At 40.1% G+C, this 23,323-nt stretch overlaps 1 protein-coding gene across 12 annotated transcripts in view; it reads left to right on the top strand.

Annotated features, from left to right (window-relative positions):
- The window catches only part of ryr2a (ryanodine receptor 2a (cardiac)), a 332,105-nt gene that overhangs the window by 265,744 nt on the left and 43,038 nt on the right, over nt 1-23,323 (top strand). For 8 of the 12 annotated variants that reach the window (XM_034214890.1, XM_034214888.1, XM_034214887.1 and 5 more), the window contains 21 exons: nt 451-557; nt 3,643-3,694; nt 3,783-3,833; nt 3,919-4,018; nt 5,060-5,139; nt 5,300-5,376; nt 6,545-6,618; nt 8,149-8,166; nt 14,212-14,292; nt 14,906-14,994; nt 15,838-15,966; nt 16,458-16,562; nt 16,821-16,902; nt 18,164-18,322; nt 18,426-18,580; nt 19,574-19,789; nt 19,929-20,201; nt 20,988-21,194; nt 21,291-21,590; nt 22,318-22,388; nt 22,776-22,926. In XM_034214890.1, the coding sequence (XP_034070781.1) occupies nt 451-557; nt 3,643-3,694; nt 3,783-3,833; nt 3,919-4,018; nt 5,060-5,139; nt 5,300-5,376; nt 6,545-6,618; nt 8,149-8,166; nt 14,212-14,292; nt 14,906-14,994; nt 15,838-15,966; nt 16,458-16,562; nt 16,821-16,902; nt 18,164-18,322; nt 18,426-18,580; nt 19,574-19,789; nt 19,929-20,201; nt 20,988-21,194; nt 21,291-21,590; nt 22,318-22,388; nt 22,776-22,926 (2,577 nt within the window). The remainder of the gene's footprint in view (nt 1-450; nt 558-3,642; nt 3,695-3,782; nt 3,834-3,918; nt 4,019-5,059; nt 5,140-5,299; nt 5,377-6,544; nt 6,619-8,148; nt 8,167-14,211; nt 14,293-14,905; nt 14,995-15,837; nt 15,967-16,457; nt 16,563-16,820; nt 16,903-18,163; nt 18,323-18,425; nt 18,581-19,573; nt 19,790-19,928; nt 20,202-20,987; nt 21,195-21,290; nt 21,591-22,317; nt 22,389-22,775; nt 22,927-23,323) is intronic. The other 4 variants (XM_034214889.1, XM_034214894.1, XM_034214886.1 and 1 more) reach the window with 1 other exon arrangement.

The following is a 23,323-nucleotide window of genomic DNA, read 5'->3' as shown; positions in this document are numbered from 1 at the left end:
TATCGGTTATCGGTCTCCTTGATTACTAATAATCGGTATCGGCCTTGAAAAATCCATATCGGTCGATCCCTAGTAAGAACCTCACTTGGAGAGAGAGGGGAAAAGGAGGTCAGTGTTTGGGTGAAAGAAGGGTCTGGTGACCCAGCGGTGAGTAAAGGTGAGTCAGAAAAAGAAGAGCGAATATCATCAACCTTTTTTTCAAAGTGGAAAGTTTATCGTCTGCTACAATTTTACAAGAACTTAAATTCCACCTTACTCTATTCCATAATTAAATGAACACTACTTAATCTAGTCTACTATCGTGTCTAGTTATTTCTAGTAATTTTGACCAGATTCATAAAATACCCACACTAATAAGAGAGTTGTACATGAAAAAAATGAATTATTTTCTTTCCACTATTATTTTCAGTGTATTTTATTGAGTCTTGTGTGACTGTGTTTTTTTTTCAGAAACCAGGGGAGCAGGAGCTATCTGAGGAAGAGGAGGGGCAGAAACACATCGATCCTCTGCATCAGCTCATCCAGCTGTTCAGCAGGACGGCCCTCACAGAGAAGTGGTGGGTTTTGTAGATAACGTTTATGTAAGATAAAAGGTTCTTCCTAAAGTAACTGCATCAACACAAGTTATAGTTTGTGTTTATACATCTAGTAAAAAGAACATTTATCCATCTGAAAGGTCAAACTAAACATGTACTGGTGTTTTAACTCTTATATCAAGTATTTTCATCTGTCTATCTGTAAATATTAATAGTAGTAGTAGTTAATAATAATTGTTAAACCCTGTCCTGTTCTCGCTCTTGGTTGGTTCACATTGACAGGTTTTAGAGCTCCTGTGCAGGGAGGGGTCCAGTGGAATCTGAAATACCAGTGGACACCTAACCAGATACATTTTTAGTCAATGGCGCTTAAAAAAAATTAATTACACAGCACAAAAAATTACTTTTTCTCCATTCAGTATTATTCAGATACAAATGTTTTTCCTCATCCGGTACAATTGAAAAAAGACAACATGGGACCACTTAATGTAACTTAAAGAGCCTGTGACAGCATCCCAACAACTGTTGTGCAATGAAATATTGGGCTACTAGTCATCTCGAACCGTCAGTTTAAAAAAGAAGGTTCGATACCGTTCCGATAAATATCAATAATTTCGAACATCGCGGGGAAATTCCTTCGACTCATTTTGAAGTTTTGGGGGAAGCCGGAAGTGACGTCAATGCGGGAACGCTTCACTGTGCGGCGAGAGAGCCAAACACGGACAAAGTGTGTTGTCCTGCGTAGAAATGGTGAATTACTGAGTTTAGGCACGTTAATAACGTTTTAATGAAGTTGACTACAGTATATTCATATTTGTCAGTGCTTTCATGTCAATTCGGTGAACATAAACATAAATGATCGTGGTGAAGATGATGATTAAATTAGGATTAAAAATCGGTAGTGAGAGCTACTGAATCCTCCCGTCGGATGTGATATAAAAACAAATCGATTATTTTTGTAGTTGTAAACTCAAGTGGATGAAACTACATGTATTAGTGCTTTCATGTCAATTCGGCGAACATATGATAGATTAAATGATCATGAGAATGATGATTAAAAATCGTGTGTTTGAGCCGGTCTGCATTTCCTGATGAGAAAACAAACCGATGCTTTTTGTAGTTGTAGTACACCAACATGGATTAAACGTGTGTTTTTTTATTTACCACAAAGTTGGGGAAATTAATGGATAAAATGCACAGATTATTATTATTATTATTCCCACTCCGATCGGGACACTAGGTCCACCGTTTCCCCGCAGCGAGGCTCCCCCCGTTGACAGTTTACGTGGGCTGGGTGCAGTCGCGGACTGGCCATCGGGACGAATCCAGATGGGCCGGTACCGAAGTGAGCCGGTCGGATAAATCACTAGCACATCCCCCATAGGCGACGCGTGAGGCTCAGGTTTGGGAAGGCTAAATAACTTTTTTTACCTGACGCTGCCTGCCTCCGGCGTCTATAGAAAAGAGATCAACTCAGTGTGCGGAGTTTAAATCTCTCAAGTCATATTACAGGATAAAGGAAATACAGTTTAAACTGCCGTAGGCCTATGCAGAGAAGACGCCGACGTGTCGCACTTATCATTCATATTACATCATCAATCAGATCATCGATCAGATCATCGATCATATAATATCATAATATATCATATATTTCCTTATCTGAGTCAGCTGAGCCGTATCTGGCCGTGCAACACTTACAGTGTCACATACTGTATGCAGAAGTATTATTTTAAGCAACACATTATGTTGACGAAACACTCGAGTCAAATGTAATTAAAGTCAGATCCACTCGTGTCTTAGATGGGGCAGTGATATCATAAAACTGTACGCTTTCAAACACTCGGTAGGCCTAGTTATTTTTGAACCAGTTGTTCTGTATTCACCTTGCAGGTGCAACTATGTGGCTTGTATCCTGGATTATATGTTTAAGTCATCATGGATGTTTAAAGTTCATATTTGTCTAATATTAGTTTACTTTTCATTAATGAAGTATGATGTTGCGCTGTCAGTACACTTGTCCCTGTTTGTGATTGGTCAAATGTAGCTAACCCCGCCCCTTTCACGTGAACGCGCTCTCAGCTGGTGAGAGAAACCCTGGCTTGATTTACCGAGTTGATAACCAGCGCCGTAGGACCGTTTAGCGAGATCTCGTTTGTTAGGGTTAGTTAAGATAACTCAAGCATATCCAGGGTATGTTGAACTGGCTTCGTGGTACAGGGCACAGGTGGCTAGCAGCGCTAATGTCAAAGACACAGACATTATACATTATATTTGTATTTTACCAGGATGCAGTGACACAAATATTTGGGACTGCTTAGCCTTCCCTAGCCTACAGCACCCGCCGCCCCTGACATCCCCCACTCCCCCCATTGACAATTTACTAGCGGTACCGAAGTGGGCCGGTCGAGAGTCGGGATGATGTTTAGTCCCAGTCCACCACTGGCTACATGACCGTATGATCGCCCATATTGACGCACCTAATTCCTAAACTTCTAACAGATACAACATAAAGCGATCCTTCAGCCTCATATGAGCTCTCAGACACGTTCAAAATGAAACTGTCTGAGCTGTCATCGCTTGCTGCTGTGTGCGCCATCGTGCGTTTACATGCAGATGCTGGGATCCTGAACGGTGCAGCTGGAGCGCTGTGCCCGCAATGACGTCACACATCATTTGGCGGGATTTGAAGAATCCCCGAGAAGATCCAGGAAATGGTCAACATTGAAGGGCAGATTAATGGTTATCAAAGTACAAATATCCAAAATCAGTTCAGTAACGGTTTTCAAGGGGACAATATTTACTCAAATTGATGGGTTTGGATGATGGGGGAAACTCGTGTCACAGGCTCTTTAAATACATTTTTTTTTTTTTAAAGCACTTAGGTTCATCTAGCACTAATGTGTGTGTGTGTGTGTGTGTGTGTGTGTGTGTTTGTGTGTGTGTGTGTGTGTGTGTGTGTGTGTGTGTGTGTGTGTGTGTGTGTGTGTGTGTGTGTGTGTGTGTGTGTGTGTGTGTGTGTGTGTGTGTGTGTGTGTGTGTGTGTGTGTGTGTGTGTGTGTGTGTGTGTGTGTGTGTGTGTGTGTGTGTGAGACCATGTGTCTTGCAGTAAACTGGATGAGGATAATCTCTACATGGCCTATGCTGACATCATGGCAAAGGTATGACCTACTGAAGTGAATAAACTGACTTATCAAAGTATGAAGATGATGTTTCCTGTCTCATTTGTATCATTCTTCACTCCTTTAGAGTTGCCATGATGAAGAAGATGAGGATGGAGAGGAGGTGAAGAGTTTTGAAGTAGGTGATCAGTCCCTCACTCTATCAGTCGCTCTCTCCCTGTGATCATCTTGTAAGTGTGCGCTGTGCTGTTCCTCATCAACAGGAGAAAGAGATGGAGAAGCAGAAGCTGCTGTATCAGCAGGCGCGGCTACATGACAGAGGAGCCGCTGAGATGGTGCTCCAGACCATCAGCGCCAGCAAGGGTAGGTCCTCGGCCCACTATCACTACTTTAACACTACTTGTGTATTTGTGATTTATATCCACTGTGAGGGCCAGCTGAACACAGCAAAAGAGTTGTATTAAAGGGGCCCTATTCTGCTACTAGGGGGTTTTGTTTCCCTGTAGTGTGTTCTATAGGTGTTAGTGCATGTGAATGGTCTGCAAAGACTAAAATCCATGTGTTCCCTCCAGGGGGAGTTTCTCTCTCACACCACCCTTGGACTCCTTTGTTTACTTCCCTAACATATTGATATCACTTTGTAAAACTTGTGCTTCTATTGGCTAGCGCTCCAAGACATTGTACGTGATATGCTAAAGCGCTGGACCTCTCTTAGCAGTTGACCAACCACAATAGAGCCAGCTAACCAATCAGAGACTGGGCTCTGGTTTCAGACAGAGGGTGAAAAGAGGTGCTGCAGCACAGGCAGTATGAGGACAATAAAGAGCTTTTTGAACATTAAAGCATGGAGACATGTCCCAGTAGAGACAATAAATACTAATATCATCCTGTATATTAATATATTTTGTCCTCTTTAATCAAAACTTGAGTTCGGATTTGCTCATATGGGACGATATATGATATTATTTTTTAAATGGTTATTGGGATCATTGCGAACAAAATCACATTAATGACTTGAAAAAGCTGTCAAACTCTCTATTATTGAAGTAATTGAGTCAGCTTTGAAACATACGCAAATTACCAAGTTTGAAAAAGTAAAGTATGGGTGTGTGGGGGGGGGGGAATTATTTATGATTACCCTTATTAAAGATTGTACGTTTTTTACTGAAAAATATGCTACATTAAAAAAGACGTGTTCTATCTGTGATGCAATACAAATACTTTGTAACTAAATGTAAGGTACTGTAATTACATCATGTTAATATTGAATATGTTTTAAGCATGTTTTAATGAAAAGGGGGAAAAAAGGAATCAACCAGGAGCTGTGAAAGACCCTGCACTGTGGTGGATGAAGAACTAATGTCCTTTTGTTTTCTGTGTGTGTGTTGTGTTCCTGTTCACCAGGTGAGATGGGGCCCATGGTGGCCTCCACTCTGAAGCTGGGCATAGCTATTCTCAACGGAGGAAACTCTACTGTACAGCAGGTACACAGTGCTCAGTCATCTCTGTTTCTGACAGGCAACATTACCATTCTGCTGTTGGATCACAGTGTACTTCCACACTGTTCTGCCATAGTGTCTCCTGTCTGAAATACAACTCAATCATCCCATTTTCCTCTGTGGTTTTTCTCTTTCTCTTTGATAGAAAATGTTGGATTACCTGAAAGACAAAAAGGATGTTGGTTTCTTTCAGAGTCTGGCTGGTTTGATGCAGTCATGCAGGTTACTGTGAATCGCTCTTCCTCTTATTGAGAACAATGACTGACCATGTATTCATAGCACAGGAGGGTTGGTTCATGGGTTCAGACTGTGTGTGGACTGAATGCAGAATCAGACATCTTTATTCGGCCCACTGCAAAATAGCAAAAATAATAATGTGTGGAATATCATTTTAAATAAAAAGCATATTTTAATGAAATACAAATAAAATAAGTACACATCCAAGGTATAAGTAGCATCATTATATAAGCTAGTCAACATGTAACATGTAGTAAACTAGCATCAGGTCAGGATATTTATAAAGTGTAAAAGTAGTATTATAGTAAGATTATTGGTCAAACAGCAGTCAAGTTTATTGAGCTAAAAGGAATATAGATAATAGATGAAACACTTGAGTTAATAATATACAATCTGTGTTCACTCCGATATGAAACTTAAGTGATGTTGAAATGTGTCATATCAGTTGATTAGATGCATCATCCAACAAATACAGAATAATAATATAATAAAATAATATTGGGGGAGGGATGAAACCCTCTGTAATGGTCACACATGCGCAGTGAAATGTGTTCTCTGCTTTTAACCCATCCTAGCACCAGGAGACTAGTACTAGGAGCAGTGGGTAGCTATTGCACAGCGCCCGGGGAGCTATGGGAGTGGGGGGGGTGTCCGGTGCCTTGATCAAGGGCATCACGGCAGGGCAGGAGGTGAACTGGGACCTCTCCAAGTAGCAGTCCAAACTCCATATTTAGGTCTGGTCGGGGACTTGAACCGGCGACCCTACGGCTCCCAGTCCAAGCCCATACTGACTGAGACACTGCCGGACGGCCAGAAGATGCTCCCCATGACCTTGCTTCAGTATCTAAGTTTCCCAGTGGAAACTGTTGGTACTGCCCACTGGAGAGTGCAGACAGGAAGTACTAAAAGATGATTTAGCATGCCTTTAATAGTTTATAACCGTGGCACTCATAGTGTAGCACACAGTGTACTTTTTACATAATGCCTTTTAATATGAGAGCAGCTTTCAAATGATACATTGGGCAAAGGTGAAATTGGGTGTTTACGTACAGTTATTAACAGAACTATGCGCAGCCACTGGTTGCAGGGGAGAAGAAAGTCAGTGAATAGAGCACAGAACTAGAGTTGTATAACTCATTTGTCTTTGTTTCAGTGTTCTGGATCTAAATGCATTTGAGAGGCAGAACAAAGCAGAAGGACTGGGGATGGTGACAGAGGAGGGATCAGGTGAGCTTCTCTACAGGATGTTTACACATCTTTCATTTAATGTTGCAATGGTTATAGCAATATAATGATTTATTTTGAGATTGTGGCTTATTGTTGATAATAAAATGTTTTCTTCACCAGGTATTTTAAGTTAAATGTAAGTTAAATTCTTAAATACCACTTTAATTAGCCTAAGGATGTTTCATGTAAGCCTAGCTACACAGAACTGCTTGCTGAAACAATAAGCCTCATAAAGGAATGCTACAAGATAGCATAACCAATACGTTTTTTAATCCTTGTTATATCATTATAATTGTATTGCGTTGTTGTCATCACTTAATTTGAGCAATTGGTTCATTTATTAAAAGTGGTAATGCAGTTATACCTATTTTTTAAACGCATTATCAAGTATGATTTCCCAGTCACATGTATATGTGCTTATGATTTGCATGTTGCATTTTTATGTCATGTTTTCTGTATGTTCACAATCATACTTTAGATGGCAAACTGACTTTTCAAGATTTGACTCTCAAATTCTCAAATCAAATTCTCCCTTTTTTCACTATTTATAAGTACTATATTGTAAATACAGGCATAACCTACAAACACACTCACTAACTACTGGATACAAGTAGGAAGCCTTGAGGAATTGTTTTTGCAATGAGTGCTCTTAAAAAAACACATCAAATGACCATCTGTGTGTTTAAATGATCCTGACATAACCCTTTGGTAAATGTAGGAGTAGCATGATGTTATCATAGCAACATGATGTTATCATAGCAACATGATGTTATCATAGCAACATGATGTTATCATAGCAACATGATGTTATCATAGCAACATGATGTTATCATAGCAACATGATGTTATCATAGCAACATGAAACCTCTCAGGGAGGAAATCAGTTCATTGTTAGGAGCTTAATTCTGCACTACAAAGTGTGAAACAAGAGAACAAGTCAAACCTGGTATCTCAGAATCAGGAAGTGAATCATTTCCAAACGTAAACCACAACGGCCTGTTTTTCTATCCTAAACCCAACCCAATATTTACCATTGAATTGTCCCACACTTTTCAAGTCCCCGACAAAACCCAATTTATTTTTTAAGGCATAAACTTAAGACCCATAAATCCTGAAACGTACTTTATTTGTATCATTACTGCATCTATTTCAGCATACAGAAATAGCACAAATTATGTTTTTCTATTATAATTTCCTTAATATAATTAGTAAGGCCCTATTAACTTAAACATGTTTACCATGCACTTTCACAATCAAATCAAAAAAAGAAGAGGGAAAAAACCTTTTTATCTTGGTGTTATATATTTTTATTTTGTAAGACATCTGTTAAGACATTTACTGAGCTTTACGGATTCCCTGTCAACACATACTTTTTTTCCATGTTGACCAAACAACTGAATTGGGAGTTATTGAAACTCTTTTCCCTATATGTAATCTTTTTCTTTGTTTCTTACTTTGTTTCTCTCTTTCTTTCTTCCCCCTGTTTTCCTTTTCTCATTTTGGTTTACTGCACTTTCTTCCCCTCCTCAGTCATCACTCATGAGCGTGGTAATTATGCCTTCTGCCATTTCCTTGTGTGTTGGTTGGTCTCTCGCTCCCTCTCCTCCTGTGGTGGGTCAGATGTTGTGTCAGTTCTGTTTATACTTTTTAAAGTCTTTGTCAAATCATTCTCTTTGACATCAAGAAGACTGGTGATGAATATAATACATGTCAAGTAGATTAAAACAATCCAGACTCCCTCTCAGGATTTGTACAGTATCTGGCACATTCTTAATATTACTGATATTTCCCATCCTGCACCCACTCTTGGTCATGTAGTCGACCTAAAGTCTGGTTGTGTTGTCCTAGTAATGGAGATGGTTATTGTGCTGGTTGTTCTTTGTTGTGAAGTGTACTACCCATCTGTGTCCTCAGCCTCTCTCTCTGTCATTTCCTGTCTCCCTATATTAGGACTGCAATATATACAGAAATGCCCCAATCAGGCGAATATAAGTTCCTTATAGTAAATGAAAGCTGCACTCATCATTGCACCTGTTGTAGTGGCTGTGAATCATTTTGTTAAATCTGTGAGCGCCTCACAACGTAGATGCAGTCTATCCTGTCTGAAGCACAGTTACGCTGATAACATTTCAAATGGGTTAGACATTGGCTCATGAGTTGTCAAAGTGTAACAGAGACACGTTATATGAAGGCAGTTCATTTACTATCTAGCTATTCAATTGTGTTGTCAATACACTTACTATTACAGATTCGTACGGTGGCCGACAAATGCAAACGCGCTTCAACGGCCCAAACCATTTCCATTAGGAGAAGCACACTGCAGCTTCAAAAACAATTCAAATATAAAGACATCAATGTGCCACAACACATGCAACTGAAGAAACACACATGCAGCCTTTGGAAAGCATTCACCAACTGGACGAAACATGCGCAGCGTTTACTAAAAGCGCTGCATAAACAAAACACTACAAATACAAAATGCAGCACTTCAAAAAACGCTGCAAGAACACGACGGAAGCCTAGCCAACTTAATCAGAAGGAATCATCCGGTGAAATTGTTCAAATGAGTCGATAAAACTTATGTTTCAGGTATGTTTCCAACAACAATGGCTGTTGACCAACATTATAATCCCCAAATGTCAACATGCACAGCTGTGTGCATCACTTTTTAGTGTCCCCTGGAAACAGTTTCCGTTGTGTTTTGAGCTTTTGCAGCTTTTTTTATTTGCAGCGCTTTTAGTAAAGGCGGCAAATGTTTTGGTAAAGATATACCTTCATATGCATGTGTTTTGGCACATACACGACAGTGTAATGTTAAAGAACATATAAGTATTTCATATAAAGGTTAGTCTTCGAATAACAAACTGAAATTGCCAGGTGGTGCCCTGCTTGTTTCTCACCTCTTCATCAGTTTAGTTCTGTCCACCTCTCCTGCTCTTCTCTCTGTGTGTTGCACTCTGGACTTTAACCTGGCCATGCTGCTGTAAGGGGGGGGGGGGGGGGGCTCTGATCTGCTCAAATTCCTTCCTCCTTCTCTGTTTACTGGCTGAGCTGTGGTCTGTAGTCAGTGTGTCCTTCATGACTGTTTTGCTTAAGTGGGGATATTTTTATTTGAATAACCGCCCTTCTTTTACGATTTTACATATTTCTCTTCAGTATTGTATTTTGAACTCATGATTTTGTTGTTGTTGTACTCATGCATTAAACTGTGTACAGTTTTACAACCTTATGTTTTAAATGGACTAGAAGAAATTGAATGCACTATTTATTGTACACCACATCTATAGCTTGTCATTTAATCTAATCCTATTTATAATCCCTATACCAAGAGCAGAGTGTGGCCTGGTACCTGGAGAGTTGCCAGTCTGCCTCCTGGGCACAGCCAGGTGCCCTTGAGCAAAGCACTGAACCACCACACTGTTTCAGAGCGCTGTATAGGAGCAGTGGCTCCTTATACTAGGATGGGTTACATGCACAGTTTGAATTTCACTGTGTTATGTGTACATGTGTAACCATAGTTTAAATCCCTATTTACATTTCATCCATTCCATTAAAGGTGCAATGTGTAAATTATGCCAGAATAAAAAATGGAACCAACATTATTAAAGACATGCTGACTTTATGTTGAAGATGTCTACGTATTGTGTTGCAGAAGTGAAGTCAGCATGCTGACTGATTAGCTTGTAATACAACTTGTTCAGCACTTCCCCACCCCTGTCTGTCCTCAGAGCAGAGGAACAAGTAGAGCTGCCCGACTTGTAGATCCATGATCACTGCAAGTGTGATTGCTTGTTTGGATTCAATCCAAAGTGTCCGGAAACCACTCACACCCCCGCCTCAAATCAAATCAAATCAAGTTTTATTTATATAGCACATTTATAAATGATTTTTGGTCGAGCCAAAGTGCTGTACATAAAATAGCCTACAGTCGAGACACTTTACAGCAAATACAACAGCACAGATTGTTCAGAATATCAGTATGAGAAAAACGACACCCTCTGTCCTTAGACCCTCTGTCCTTAGACCCTCTGTCCTCAGACCCTCTGTCCTTAGACCCTCTGTCCTTAGACCCTCTGTCCTTAGACCCTCACATCGTACAAGGAAAAACTTCCAAAGAAAACCCACAGTTTAAGGGGATAAAATGGGAGAAACCTCAGGGAGAGCAACAGAGGAGGGATCCCTCTCCCAGGACGGACAGACGTGCAATAGATGCCGTGTGTAAATGGAAGAGATAATACATTTTACAGCATATAGACCGAATGTTAGGAAATGCATGTGTCTGTAATAAGAAGATGAATCCACGAGGATGTCAGCTACAATCCTGAGGAAGCCATCAGGGAAGCAGCATGACGAGACCCAAGGCAGGACCGCAGAGACAGGTTCAGCCACGACCCGAAGTCCACGACTTAATCCAGAACTCAGGATAGAGGATCCAAGACACAGGACTACAGCAAGAGGATCAGCCTCGACTCCGGATCCCGGCGTAGATATAGATACAAAACAAGAAAAAAGATTTGGCTGGGTTAATCGGAACAAGAGAATACACAGACACAGACAGAGAGGGGAAAGGTCATTGGATAAAAGTTATTCTTGATTACCCTCTAGAACAGGGGTGCCCAACCAGTCAATCGCGGGGAGATTCCCAGTCGATCGCGAGATGTGTCTAAAAATAGAACAACAATATTCTGTTTTATCGTTAATGTCCTATAACATAATCTTCCCGTGCCAGAATAATGCACTTGAATGCACCAAAGCTTTGTGATTGGCCGGCGTGACCCCATGTGTCTGGGCGTGGCTGGTGGGCAGTGGGCACTATTTCGCTGACATTGTCCATGTCAACAGGAGTGACAGTCCGCACACACACAAGACCGCAATTACGGCAGAAGCCAAAAAGCCCAAAATATATAATGTTCACTCCGAGTGGGAGGATGATTATTTTTGTATCTATTCCAATTCAAAGTCCATCTGTCTCTCATCTGCAATGCGAGCGTGGCTTTATCGAAGAAGGGTAATTTAGGAGCGGCATTTCAAAACAGTGCACAAACGCTATGAAACGGAATTCCCTCCCTACACAGCAGTCAATTTTCACCAGGCCCAACAACAAGAGCAAGGCTGCTACCAGAGCATCTTATCGTGTCAGTCACGTTCTTGCGAAACACATGAAGTCTTTCAAAGACGGCGAAGTTGTGAAAGAAGCTTTCCTGGAGGCTGCCGACGCGCTTTTTGGGGACAGTAAAAATAACAGTAGCATTTCAACAGGTTTTTGATATAATAAAAACTCAAGTTAGATACCGTTATTAATCAGCTGTAAGTTTGAGTTTGTTTGAACTCATTCATTATAATTATTGTACAAAATGGTATAAGAATGCAAACTTAAATTGATTATAGTCTATTATCAATTCAGGTTAAGAAACTAGTGTTGCTTGCATCCTATTTTAAAGGCATTTATTTTTATACTCTACTAAAATGCAACAAAAAAAGGGTTTGATTCTATTTTGTCTTTTTTATTGCACTTTGGCAGCAGATTCCTGTGTAGCTTCAGATCTGAGTTGTCTTATTAGTAAGCCTAATTTATACTTTTGTAGCAACACTATTTGTATATAATGGCAAAGAAAGGGTTTAGAGTATTTTCTTGTTTCCCTGTGTCATATGTGGCAGCACTGTTCAATGTTTCTTGAAAACATTACCCACTGTAGTATGTGACGTGTGAATACACTCCAACTCTGTATCAACAACACTGGTGTGTAACTTCAGTTAAATACTTGTATGTGTGTAGATTAGAAAGAGGTAAGATAAAGGATCTGCAGTATTTTATGAAGTATTAATCGTACGAAGGTCAGTTTTATACAAGTAGAAGTGTGTATTTACCTGGCAGTAGGCTGTCAGTAATGGCTACGCCTCTCTATTTGGACTGGTAGATCTCGGCAGCCTGGCCACTTTAAAAGTATCTCTCGGTTAAAAAAAGGTTGGGCACCCCTGCTCTAGAAAGATCTCATGAACTTCCCCACTCAATCTATCAAGACCCGAGCAGTTCTATTAGATATAGGATAAGAAACAGATAGACTCGTTCCCACAACTGTTAGGAATTTCCATTAGACACTGGTGGCTCAGAACTACACATTGCACCTTTACAATTATATTAATACGTTTTGTCTGGTCGCGTTGTTTTTTTCAACTGTGGAATATGTAATTCCCTTCATCTGGTCTACCACTGTGTTGGGAATGAGTCTGAAAGAGCCCCTTCTTGAATTCTAACAAATGTAAGGAGATGCAGTCAGATCTATTTTCTTATTTTAAGAGGCCATAAGAAAAGACAGCAATAAAGTCATAACTGTTGACAATTATTAAGACGTATCTCTCTCATCCTGGTGGGAGTCATTGTAGAACATGTAAAAGAAAACCCTTTCAGTCTTGTTCCACACCTCCAGATGTTCCTCTTTCAGCCCAGTCCAGTCTGTTGTCATATTGTATCGACGTCATCTGTTAATGTTTCTGTTATGTTTAGTGTCTCATCTAACTTTCTCTGACCTTCTTTCCTTTTGCATTTCTTGGTTCAAAGCAGCATTGTGGTGTGGTCAGGGCAGCTGTCCTCAATGTGTCTGTAATGTTTACAGATATGACAATAGAAGCAGCAACCTACAGACTTCTTTATTAAACCAAACCAGCAACATCCGCTCCTGACTGTAAAATGCTGCATCTTAAAAACCAAACCACTTCAGTCCAACACTGTGTGTGTGTGTGTGTGTGTGTGTGTGTGTGTGTGTGTGTGTGTGTGTGTGTGTGTGTGTGTGTGTGTGTGTGTGTGTGTGTGTGTGTGTGTGTGTGTGTGTGTGTGTGTGTGTGTGTGTGTGTGTGTGTGTGTGTGTGTGTGTGTGTGTGTGTGTGTGTGTGTGTGGTGTGTGTGTGTGTGTGTGTGTGTGTGTGTGTGTGTGTGTGTGTGTGTGTGTGTGGTGTGTGTGTGTGTGTGTGTGTGTGTGTGTGTGTGGTGTGTGTGTGTGTGTGTGTGGTGTGTGTGTGTGTGTGTGTGTGTGTGTGTGTGTGTGTGTGTGTGTGTGTGTGTGTGTGTGTGTGTGTGTGTGTGTGTGTGTGTGTGTGTGTGTGTGTGTGTGTGTGTGTGTGTGTGTTGTGTGTGTTGTGTGTGTGTTTGTGTGTGTGTGTGTGTGTGTGTGTGTGTGTGTGTGTGTGTGTGTGCGTGTGCGTGCGTGTGCGTGCGTGTAATAGGTCTGGATTTGTGTATTATGCCTACACATTTCACTGACTGAAAGAAGACACTGAATATTTCCTGACATTAGCTCCATCTCTTTTTAACACTTCTTCACTCTCCATCTTCTTGTGGTGTCTCTACATGTCGTCTGCTTTTGTCTGCCCTGTTCTCTGACCTTCTTTATGTGTTTGTTTGTTTGTTTGTGTGTGTGTGTCTATATGAATGTGTGTGTGTGTGTGCTTTCATGTGTGGTTGCACATGCCTGTGTTTTTGTGTGTGCATACCTGCGTGTGTGTGTGTGTGTGTGTGTGTGTGTGTGTGTGTGTGTGTGCATGTATGTATGTGTGTGTGCATCTATGTGTATGGGTGTGTTTCTTCTCTCCGGCCAGGTGAGAAGGTCATGCAGGATGATGAGTTCACCTGTGACCTTTTCCGCTTCCTGCAGCTGCTCTGTGAAGGGCACAACTCAGGTGTGTGTGCACGTCTCTGTTTCTGATGCCATCTACATGTATTGCTACATATGCAGTAAATCTGTTCATGCTGAGGGGGGTTTGAGGCTTTCACTTGTCAGATAGTGTTTATTAAAATGGTGTTAAGTTAATGAAATATAATAAGTACAAAAATAGCAATGAAAAAGTAAAGTGCTGCACTTATGAAAAACTCCCTCAATGTGCATGGGCATGATGTGGCGTTGATCCAAGCCATGTGGTTCTTTGAGAAAGACAATCTATTTTCTATCTTTTTTTCTTGTAAAATGTAAAAAGAAAGGTGCAAATGTATGACTTTAAATTCTCCTGGATATTCAAGTGTGTGATGAAAGCATTCATCTGGCTTCCAGCTGCTGAGCTGAAACAATAAACTGATATTTCCCCACTTAGATTCTGCGACTGAAAAACAACATGTCAAAGAACTTACTAAGAACATAACCTCTTATATTTGTTATTCTACAAGCTTACCTCTATTTGAATTTCATTCTGATGACCGAGGCATTACTTAACAAGTCATACACTCGTTGACAGAAAGGGTACCAACTCTTTGTTGATTTCAACACGATATGTGCAAAATTGCTATCTTTTATTTCAGACTTCCAGAACTACTTGAGGACGCAAATAGGGAACAACACGACTGTCAACATCATCATCTCTACTGTGGACTACCTCCTCAGAGTACAGGTCAGCTGTTCACTTATACTGATTCATACAGATCACATATTTATCTGGCATTCAACAGTCACATATTTATCATATAGACAAAACAAATTCCATTCAGTTAAGTTGGATTTTAGATTTGACTGATTTCTTTGAGTTCAGTAGGAACACAACTAACACTTAACCCTTTACTATTTTAAGTCTTACAGGATTTGTTGTTCTCTTTTAAATCTTTACATTTAAGTTAATGCAATTCTTACTGTTACAATGCTATTTTATTCACTTCCTTTATTGTAGAGATACAATATGCAGGAAAAGTATAGTTAAATCTTATTAACAAAACATTCGAATAATTACCTGACCTGGTGACAATATCTGAGAAATGGGTTACAACAATTATTACCTGTGTCGCATATCTAAACCGCTTTGAAGTTACACAACAGTAGTAGACTGCTCTATTGCTCTAACACATTCATGTTACACTGGGATACTCTTTTGCACACTTGCAGTTGTTTTATTATAGAACGATATAATTGTAAAAAACTGAAAAATAGTATATAGAAGAAATCATCTGACCCAGTTGAGCATATAACATATACTCCTGGATAGAACATCTCTCGGGCTAAAGCTAACATGTCCTTGATGAAAACAAAATGCAGGTTTTTAATTGAGTTTTCTCTTTAATTGACGTGTCACTCAGATTTTTAAAACCCTACTGATTCCCCTAGAGATTTCTCTGTCACACATTATGCTTAACAGTTGTTAAAACTATTCAAACTCTACCCTCATTTATTTCCCTGTAGTTGCTCTGTTTCATAGTGTTCTTGTTGTCTTCTCCTTCCCTTCTCCTGCCTGACTCTCCTCCAGGAATCCATCAGTGATTTCTACTGGTATTATTCTGGGAAGGATGTTATTGATGAGCAGGGCCAGAGAAACTTCTCCAAGGCAATAAATGTGGCCAAGCAGGTTTTCAACACGCTCACTGAGTACATCCAGGTACGAGAAAAAACTGCAATTATCACAGATTCATGGAATGACACCTGTACTTCCGTCAATGTATAGATACTTAAGTTGATCCCGATGGCCAACGGTGTGTGAATGTGTGTGTGTGTGTGTTAGCTTCCCTAGAGCAAGTGGTGCTGCTCTGCATGAATGAGGGTGAATGACTCGTAGTATTTAAAGCGCTTTGAGGGGTCAAAAATACCTGATAAAGCGCTATATAAGTACTTTATACCATTTTGAGTATTCTCAAAATGTTATTAAATATAAAATAATGAAAGGTGTTTAACAGTCATATGTAGTGAGTAGTAATTATTACTGAAATGAGCTATTTATTAATTGATAATGATGTCAGATTCTTCAAGCAAAGACTATGTTTGCAGAAGATTGTTATTGGCAAACACTCACATATCTTAGTGGAGGTAACCTGCTTAGTGAAGGTCAATGTTGTTGTGATGTGATACTGATTGTCACCTATAATGTTGTAGGGTCCGTGTACGGGCAACCAGCAGAGTTTGGCTCATAGTCGCCTGTGGGACGCTGTGGTCGGGTTTCTGCACGTCTTCGCTCATATGCAGATGAAATTGTCTCAGGTGATATTTCTCACATCCTCTCTCTGTTTCATTTTCTGTCACATTTCTGCTGTAAACTATTACAGAAGAAATGTAGCCATTTTCAGTGTTTTTCTCTCACCTTAGTTGAGAAAAAAACATATATTATATGATTCTCTTTGTTATAAAGATTCAGAAATGTCAGACTTTTAAAAGCTGATATGCATTAATACTTTTTCCTGGAATTTCTTATTAACCGACCTTCTCTATTTATTTTCTCTTTCATTTGTTCCCTTTCAGGACTCAAGTCAGATTGAGTTACTGAAAGAACTGATGGATCTTCAGAAAGATATGGTGGTCATGCTGCTGTCCATGCTGGAGGGTAGGTTTACAATCCTCAGTACTCCTGGAATACATTTTGAAGCAGGATTCATCTGTCAAAAAAGCACTTGTAGTGAGTGCACACTAGGGATGCATACCGGTATCCGGTATTACCGAAATACTGGTGGCTACTGGTGGCTACGGTATACCGTACCGAAATCAGATCCGGTTTCGATACTTTAAAAAAAAAAAAAACAATAATAATTATTTAAAAAATAAATTAATTTTAAAAGTGAGTCCGTGGCCCGTGATGGCGGGTGTTATAAATTAGATTGCATAATCGTTTTTCTTCATATTTTATGTATTTTTCATTGTTTGTTCAATACTAGAAAGGTACAAGTCCCACAAATGAACTGTGATTTGTTTTCTCTCACCAGTGAAGGTAAATGTTGATTTTAAAGATGAGATTTGTTTGTTTGTGCAATGCCGAGATCTCATGACCATTATTCTATTATGTATTTGTTCTCTAGTCGAATCTCTGGTTTAACATTAATTATAACGGTGCTATAACGGTCTGTTTGCATTGAGAAGATGTGCTATTCACGCGGCACACCTGATGTGTTATAAAAGATATTCCATAATCGGTTTTCTTCATATTTTTTATGTATTTTTCATTGTTTGTTCAGAACTAAAAGGTCCAAGAAGTCCCACAATTGAATTTAATATTCATTTGACATGTGAACTATATCGTAAAGCGCTTCATGGGAGTAATTGTGGGATGATACATTTTCAAAGTATCACGATATGTATCGGTTGAGTATCGGTATTGCTCAGTGGTATCGGTATCGGTATCGGTATCGTAAAAAAGTCAACGATATGCATCCCTAGTGCACACACATGGATTTTGGGTTCTGGATACACTGATGATGAAATCAATTGACATATTTAAGTGCCTGCAAACATGTTATTTGGTAAGACATTACATTTTGTGGATGAATTACACAATATTACAAATTAAGCTGTTGTTATGCTTAAAATCATCCCATAAAGTCGTGGACATTTTTATAGATGGATGTGTCTGTTTACAAGAAGAAACTGGTTTTTCTAAATTAGTGAGGCAGACCACTGTTCACCTTTCACCTTGTCAGTAGCAAAAGGAGCAATGTCACAAGGAAACAGGTCTCCCCCAGTAAGCTCAGAGACCATTTCCGTGCATTGCAGACACTCTGAAAAAGGCTCTTTCTCCTGTGGAGGGTTCAAATGTGTCATGTTGTGGTTTCAAGAGACTTCCTGTACTGTAAAGGCGTTGTTGTGTTTGGCAGGTAACGTGGTGAATGGGACCATTGGGAAGCAGATGGTGGACATGTTGGTGGAGTCCTCCAACAATGTGGAGATGATCCTCAAGTTTTTTGACATGTTCCTCAAGCTGAAAGACCTGACCTCCTCAGACGCCTTCAAGGAGTACGACCCTGACGGAAAAGGCAAGACTTAAAAAACCCATTTAGGAAGTATCAGAATCATGTAAATGATGAGTGAAATAGAGAGAGCTGTCGATGATTTTTAGATTTATGAATGAACTTACAGGTGTCATCTCCAAGAGGGACTTCCATAAGGCCATGGAGAGCCACAAACACTACACCCAGTCAGAGACAGAGTTCCTCCTCTCCTGTGCTGAGACCGATGAGAATGAATTGCTGGACTATGAAGAATTTGTGGAGCGCTTTCATGAGCCAGCCAAGGTAACAGCCTTGATGTCTTAAAAGAGCTTTATTTTGTCCAAATGTAAGCCCTCAATCCTTCAAATCTGTTATTAAAATCTATTCTTAGAGAACGGTTTTAACATCTCAAAGGGGGTTTAGAAGGAGAGCTCTTTTGCTATTTCTATTTCTGCCTTTTCCTTTTCTTTACCCTGATGTTGGACTGGTTAAAGGGATTAGAGCGTAGCCCTGCTTATTTGGTACAATTCATTGCATTTTGCTCACTAATGCACACACTGTATGTGGAAGCCAATGTAGGGCATGTCTTGATCTTGGGCTTCTTGATTTGCACCTCAATCAGACACTCATTTATCCTTTTGTTGGTTTTGGGGAGCAGAAACGTCTCCATCTGCTTGAATAAGTGTTCTGATGGATACAAAGGAGTTAGTTCTGAATCAGTTTATAAGATGACCTGAAATAGTATTCATTAGTAAAATATTAACAACAAAATGTAGATTACTTTTCATACTGTTACAACTTTCTACTTAGTTCATTTGCGTCAAAATGCTTGAAAACCATATATAAAATCATATTTTCTGAATGCATCATCTCTGGGTCAACCACCATTGGCCAGGCCACGTAAACTAACACTGAACCATTAAGGGTGTGCCCCCCCTTATATGGGTCAATTTATCATCTACTGAATTGTGGGATGAAAAAAGAAAATAGGAGCATATAAATGTTTATATTTTATGAAAAAGCTGAAGCAATTTCGAAATGTTAAACCAATACGCTGATAAACTGAATTTAAATAAGTATTTTGTTGAGTCTTACTGATTATCATATGAAATAGAGGAAAATTAACAAATTAACTTTTTCCAAGATCACATCTTTGAGTCTTAGATGTAACTCTAGTTAAGCCTTAAGGGCTTAGTTCATTACAGGATTGCTGAAATGTGCATAAAATATGCATAAAACAGTTGTGTGGAAGACCTAAACTCAGAAACAGAAACATGTTGATCTGTGATTCAAAAGGACATCGGCTTCAATGTGGCAGTGCTGCTGACCAACCTGTCGGAGCACATGCCTCATGACACGCGGCTGCAGACCTTCCTGGAGCTGGCGGACAGCGTGCTGAACTACTTCCAGCCCTACCTGGGCCGCATCGAGATCATGGGCAGCGCCAAGCGCATTGAGAGGGTCTACTTCGAGATCAGCGAGTCCAGTCGCACACAGTGGGAGAAACCTCAGGTAAAGACGAGGCAGTAGATTCATTAAATACATATAAAATGTGTCACTTAAATGTCATACTACTTGATTTGATTACAGTGTTGCATAGTAGACCCTCAGTTTACTCGCAACTTCTTTGACTAATATACCATCTGCTCAGGTCAAAGAATCTAAGCGGCAGTTCATCTTTGATGTGGTCAACGAAGGAGGGGAGAAGGAGAAGATGGAGCTGTTTGTAAATTTCTGCGAGGACACCATCTTTGAAATGCAGCTGGCGGCTCAGATGTCTGACGCTGGCGAGCGCTCAGCAGTGAAAGAGGAGAGTGAGCGGGAGAAGCCGGACGAGGAGAACTCTGAGATGGGCTTCTTCTCCGTCAGCACTGTGCGCATGGCTCTGTTCGCTCTGCGCTACAATGTCATGCTGCTGATAAAGGTGAGAATCAAAGAGTCTGTATGTTTTAATAGGAATTTGTGAATACTCCTGAAAACCTGGTTCATTTTTCTGAAGAGTGGAAGAAGTGATTACATTGTTCAGAGAAACTGCAGAAAATAGTTTCTGTTCCACCAGACCACAGCCCTACATCAACGAAAGATAGAAAATATATAAAAAATCCCCAAAAATATAAATAACAAAAAAACGCTGTAGTGGATACATGACACATGACAAGTAGTCATTCTAACTTTGTTGTTTTTTGTACAAGTTAAACAAACTAAATACAGAGGTTTATTGGAGAGCTTTAGAAGTGTTGGTTGGTGAATTTGAACTGTGGACAGAGCCAGGCTGCTTCCAGCATGTTTGCTAAGTTCTCTAGGCTAACCACATCCTGACTCCAGCCCTGTTCTGAACACATTCATCTGATATTCATCTCCTCATCTCTTGTAATTAGAGCATATTGCAAAGCCTGGTAGTATTTGTTTAAAATGTTCAGAATTCGAACATTTTCAAGATATTTAAATGCAGAAGGACGTACTGCTTTTCAGAAATACAGTTAAGATAGCAAAAAACATACTTCTAAATGCTACACATTTGTTCTACTAACATGCTGTAATGTGATTGTGTCATGAAGCTTTAATGTTCAGGGTTGGTTAGTGCAGAGAGAGGAGTAGCGGCAGTATTGTTGATGCTGGTTGACAATGACACATGACAGAGTGTATATGTTAGGCCCTCAAACCAACAGCAAGCAGTTCATAAACAGATCATTGTGCTCTCTTTTTCCAGGTCCTCTCTATGAAGAGTTTGAAGAAGCAGATAAAGAAGATAAAGAGCATGACAGTGAAGGACATGGTGACCACGCTGGTCTCTTTCTACCTGTCCGTGATGCTGGGCTTCCTCCACATAGCGTTCAGTGTGGCCCGAGGATTTTGCCGAATATTTTACAACACCTTCATGGGAGGCAATCTGGTGGAGGGGGCCAAAACCATAAAGGTTAATAAACTTGTTTTTATAAAAACAATAAACAGTTTAAACACATTAAAACAGTAAGTTCTGCTCCTAATCACATTATAATCTGCCTCCACCCAGGTGTCAGAGCTGCTGGCCGACATGCCTGACCCCACCCAGGACGAGGTGAGGGGTGAGGGGGAGGACAGAGAGAAGAGGGCCTCCCCTAAAGAGGACCTGGCTGACCTGGCAGTGAACACCAGTGAGACGGAGCTGCTTTCAGACATCTTCGGCCTGGACCTGAGAAGAGAGGGCGGCCAGTACAAGATCACCCCTCATAACCCCAACGCCAGCCTGACGGAGCTGCTCAACACCCCGGTTCCCCCCCCGGCACCCCCAACCCCAACCACCAAACCCCCAGAGCTCAGACGGAGGAATCAGGTGAGTGTGATAAGGTTTAATCAGGCGCTGAGCCCCCGGGGTGCACCTAACACCTGTCCTGTGCTCATAGAAAACACTGCTCATATCAAATCAGCGCTCCCTAAAGGAACAGCCAGACATCAGCCAGCGTTAGACTTGTTTTGAATTCACTTTTGGGGAGCTGTCAGTAAAACACCCCACCCCATTACAACACAGAGCCGTCTCATTAACTAAGCTTTGTGGGTCTGTTAATGCTGGGGTATGATCCTTCACATAGGCTTACACCAAATGTGTTTATGATCACATTTACAGGAGCGCAAGATTATCTATCCTCTGAATTTGTATCTCAAAATGTACCACATTGGTGAATTTAATCACAGAATGTAACATTTGGGTTGAGTTTTCTGTAATTACTCCTCTCATTTTTTCATATTGCCATACATATTGCAGGTTAAAATAATATTTCAATACATATTGCGTATTGAGGCCATGCCCATTTTCTTGTATATGGTACAGCTTATTTTTAGATTAGCACAATAGTAGCACAACATGGAGATGAGAGCAGTGCTCTGTTTATTTGAATGTGAATGATAAATACAAATATTTTGTGAGATACACCAATAAATAAACATGATTAACAATCATTCACTCAATATTACTCAAAACAATCCTGATTATCATGAAATGATCCTATCAGTCATAAGAAGAAGCTGATTGATAACATGTGTGTTGATATGTTCTCTTTCAGTCGAAGAGCTCTTCCTCAGAGGAGAAGGAAACAACAGCAGAGACAGAATGTGAACCTGAGAAAACACCAGAGTATGTTCAAATGTTTGTTATTTTATCTGATTGCTACAACAGACATGGTAACTCTGTTGGCAGACAGAAACACACTATGTACTATACGGACAGTGCTAAAGTTAAAGTACAGGCCAAAGTTATAAACTGACTGATTAAAGCACGCTTACAGAGTAACAACATTGCACCACCCCTTAAATAGTTTATAATTGGGAAAGAATCTACACTTTCTTGAGTATTCTGGCAAAATACATGTATATCTGTTTAGAAGAAAACTTGTCGTTCAATGGGACATTCGCTTTGGTTTTCATTATTTAAAAAAAAGAAGTTATTACTTGGCCAAGCCTCTGGATGATGCCCACAGTTTTTTTTAGCAGTGTCTGAGTGTGATTCATTTTGTGATTTCAGGGGTGGACATGTAGAGAAACAAGAGAAACAACAGAAGAATGAGAAGATGAAGCCAAAAGTGAGAAGGCATCACACCTCGAAGTCTGATGAACCGGACCTGCAGGAGTCAGCTTTCCTAAAGAAGATCATCGCCTACCAGAGGAAACTTCTGGTACATGGAACACTTCTGTATTTTTCTTTTAGCAACTGCTGTTAATAATTCAGTGAGGAGGAGAGTTCTCATTTGAAAGAATGTGTCAGCATGTGCAGTCAATCTTAAAACAATACATACACTGTACAAAAATATAAATGCAACACTTTTGTTTAAGCTCCCATTTTTCATAAGATGAACTCAAAGATCTAAAACATTTTCTATATACACAAAATAACCATTTCTCTCAAATATTGTTCACAAATCTGAAAAAATCTGTGATAGTGAGCACTTCTCCTTTGGCGAGATAATCCATCCCACCTCACAGGTGTGGCATATCAAGATGCTGATTAGACAGCATGATTATTGCACAGGTGTGCCTTAGGCTGGCCACAATAAAAGGCCACTCTGAAACGTG

Source organism: Gymnodraco acuticeps, unplaced genomic scaffold (assembly GCF_902827175.1).
Source record: "Gymnodraco acuticeps unplaced genomic scaffold, fGymAcu1.1, whole genome shotgun sequence".
NCBI classification, from domain to species: Eukaryota; Metazoa; Chordata; class Actinopteri; order Perciformes; family Bathydraconidae; genus Gymnodraco; species Gymnodraco acuticeps.
Note: the sequence above shows the minus strand (reverse complement) of the source record. Positions and strands in the feature narration are given on the sequence as shown.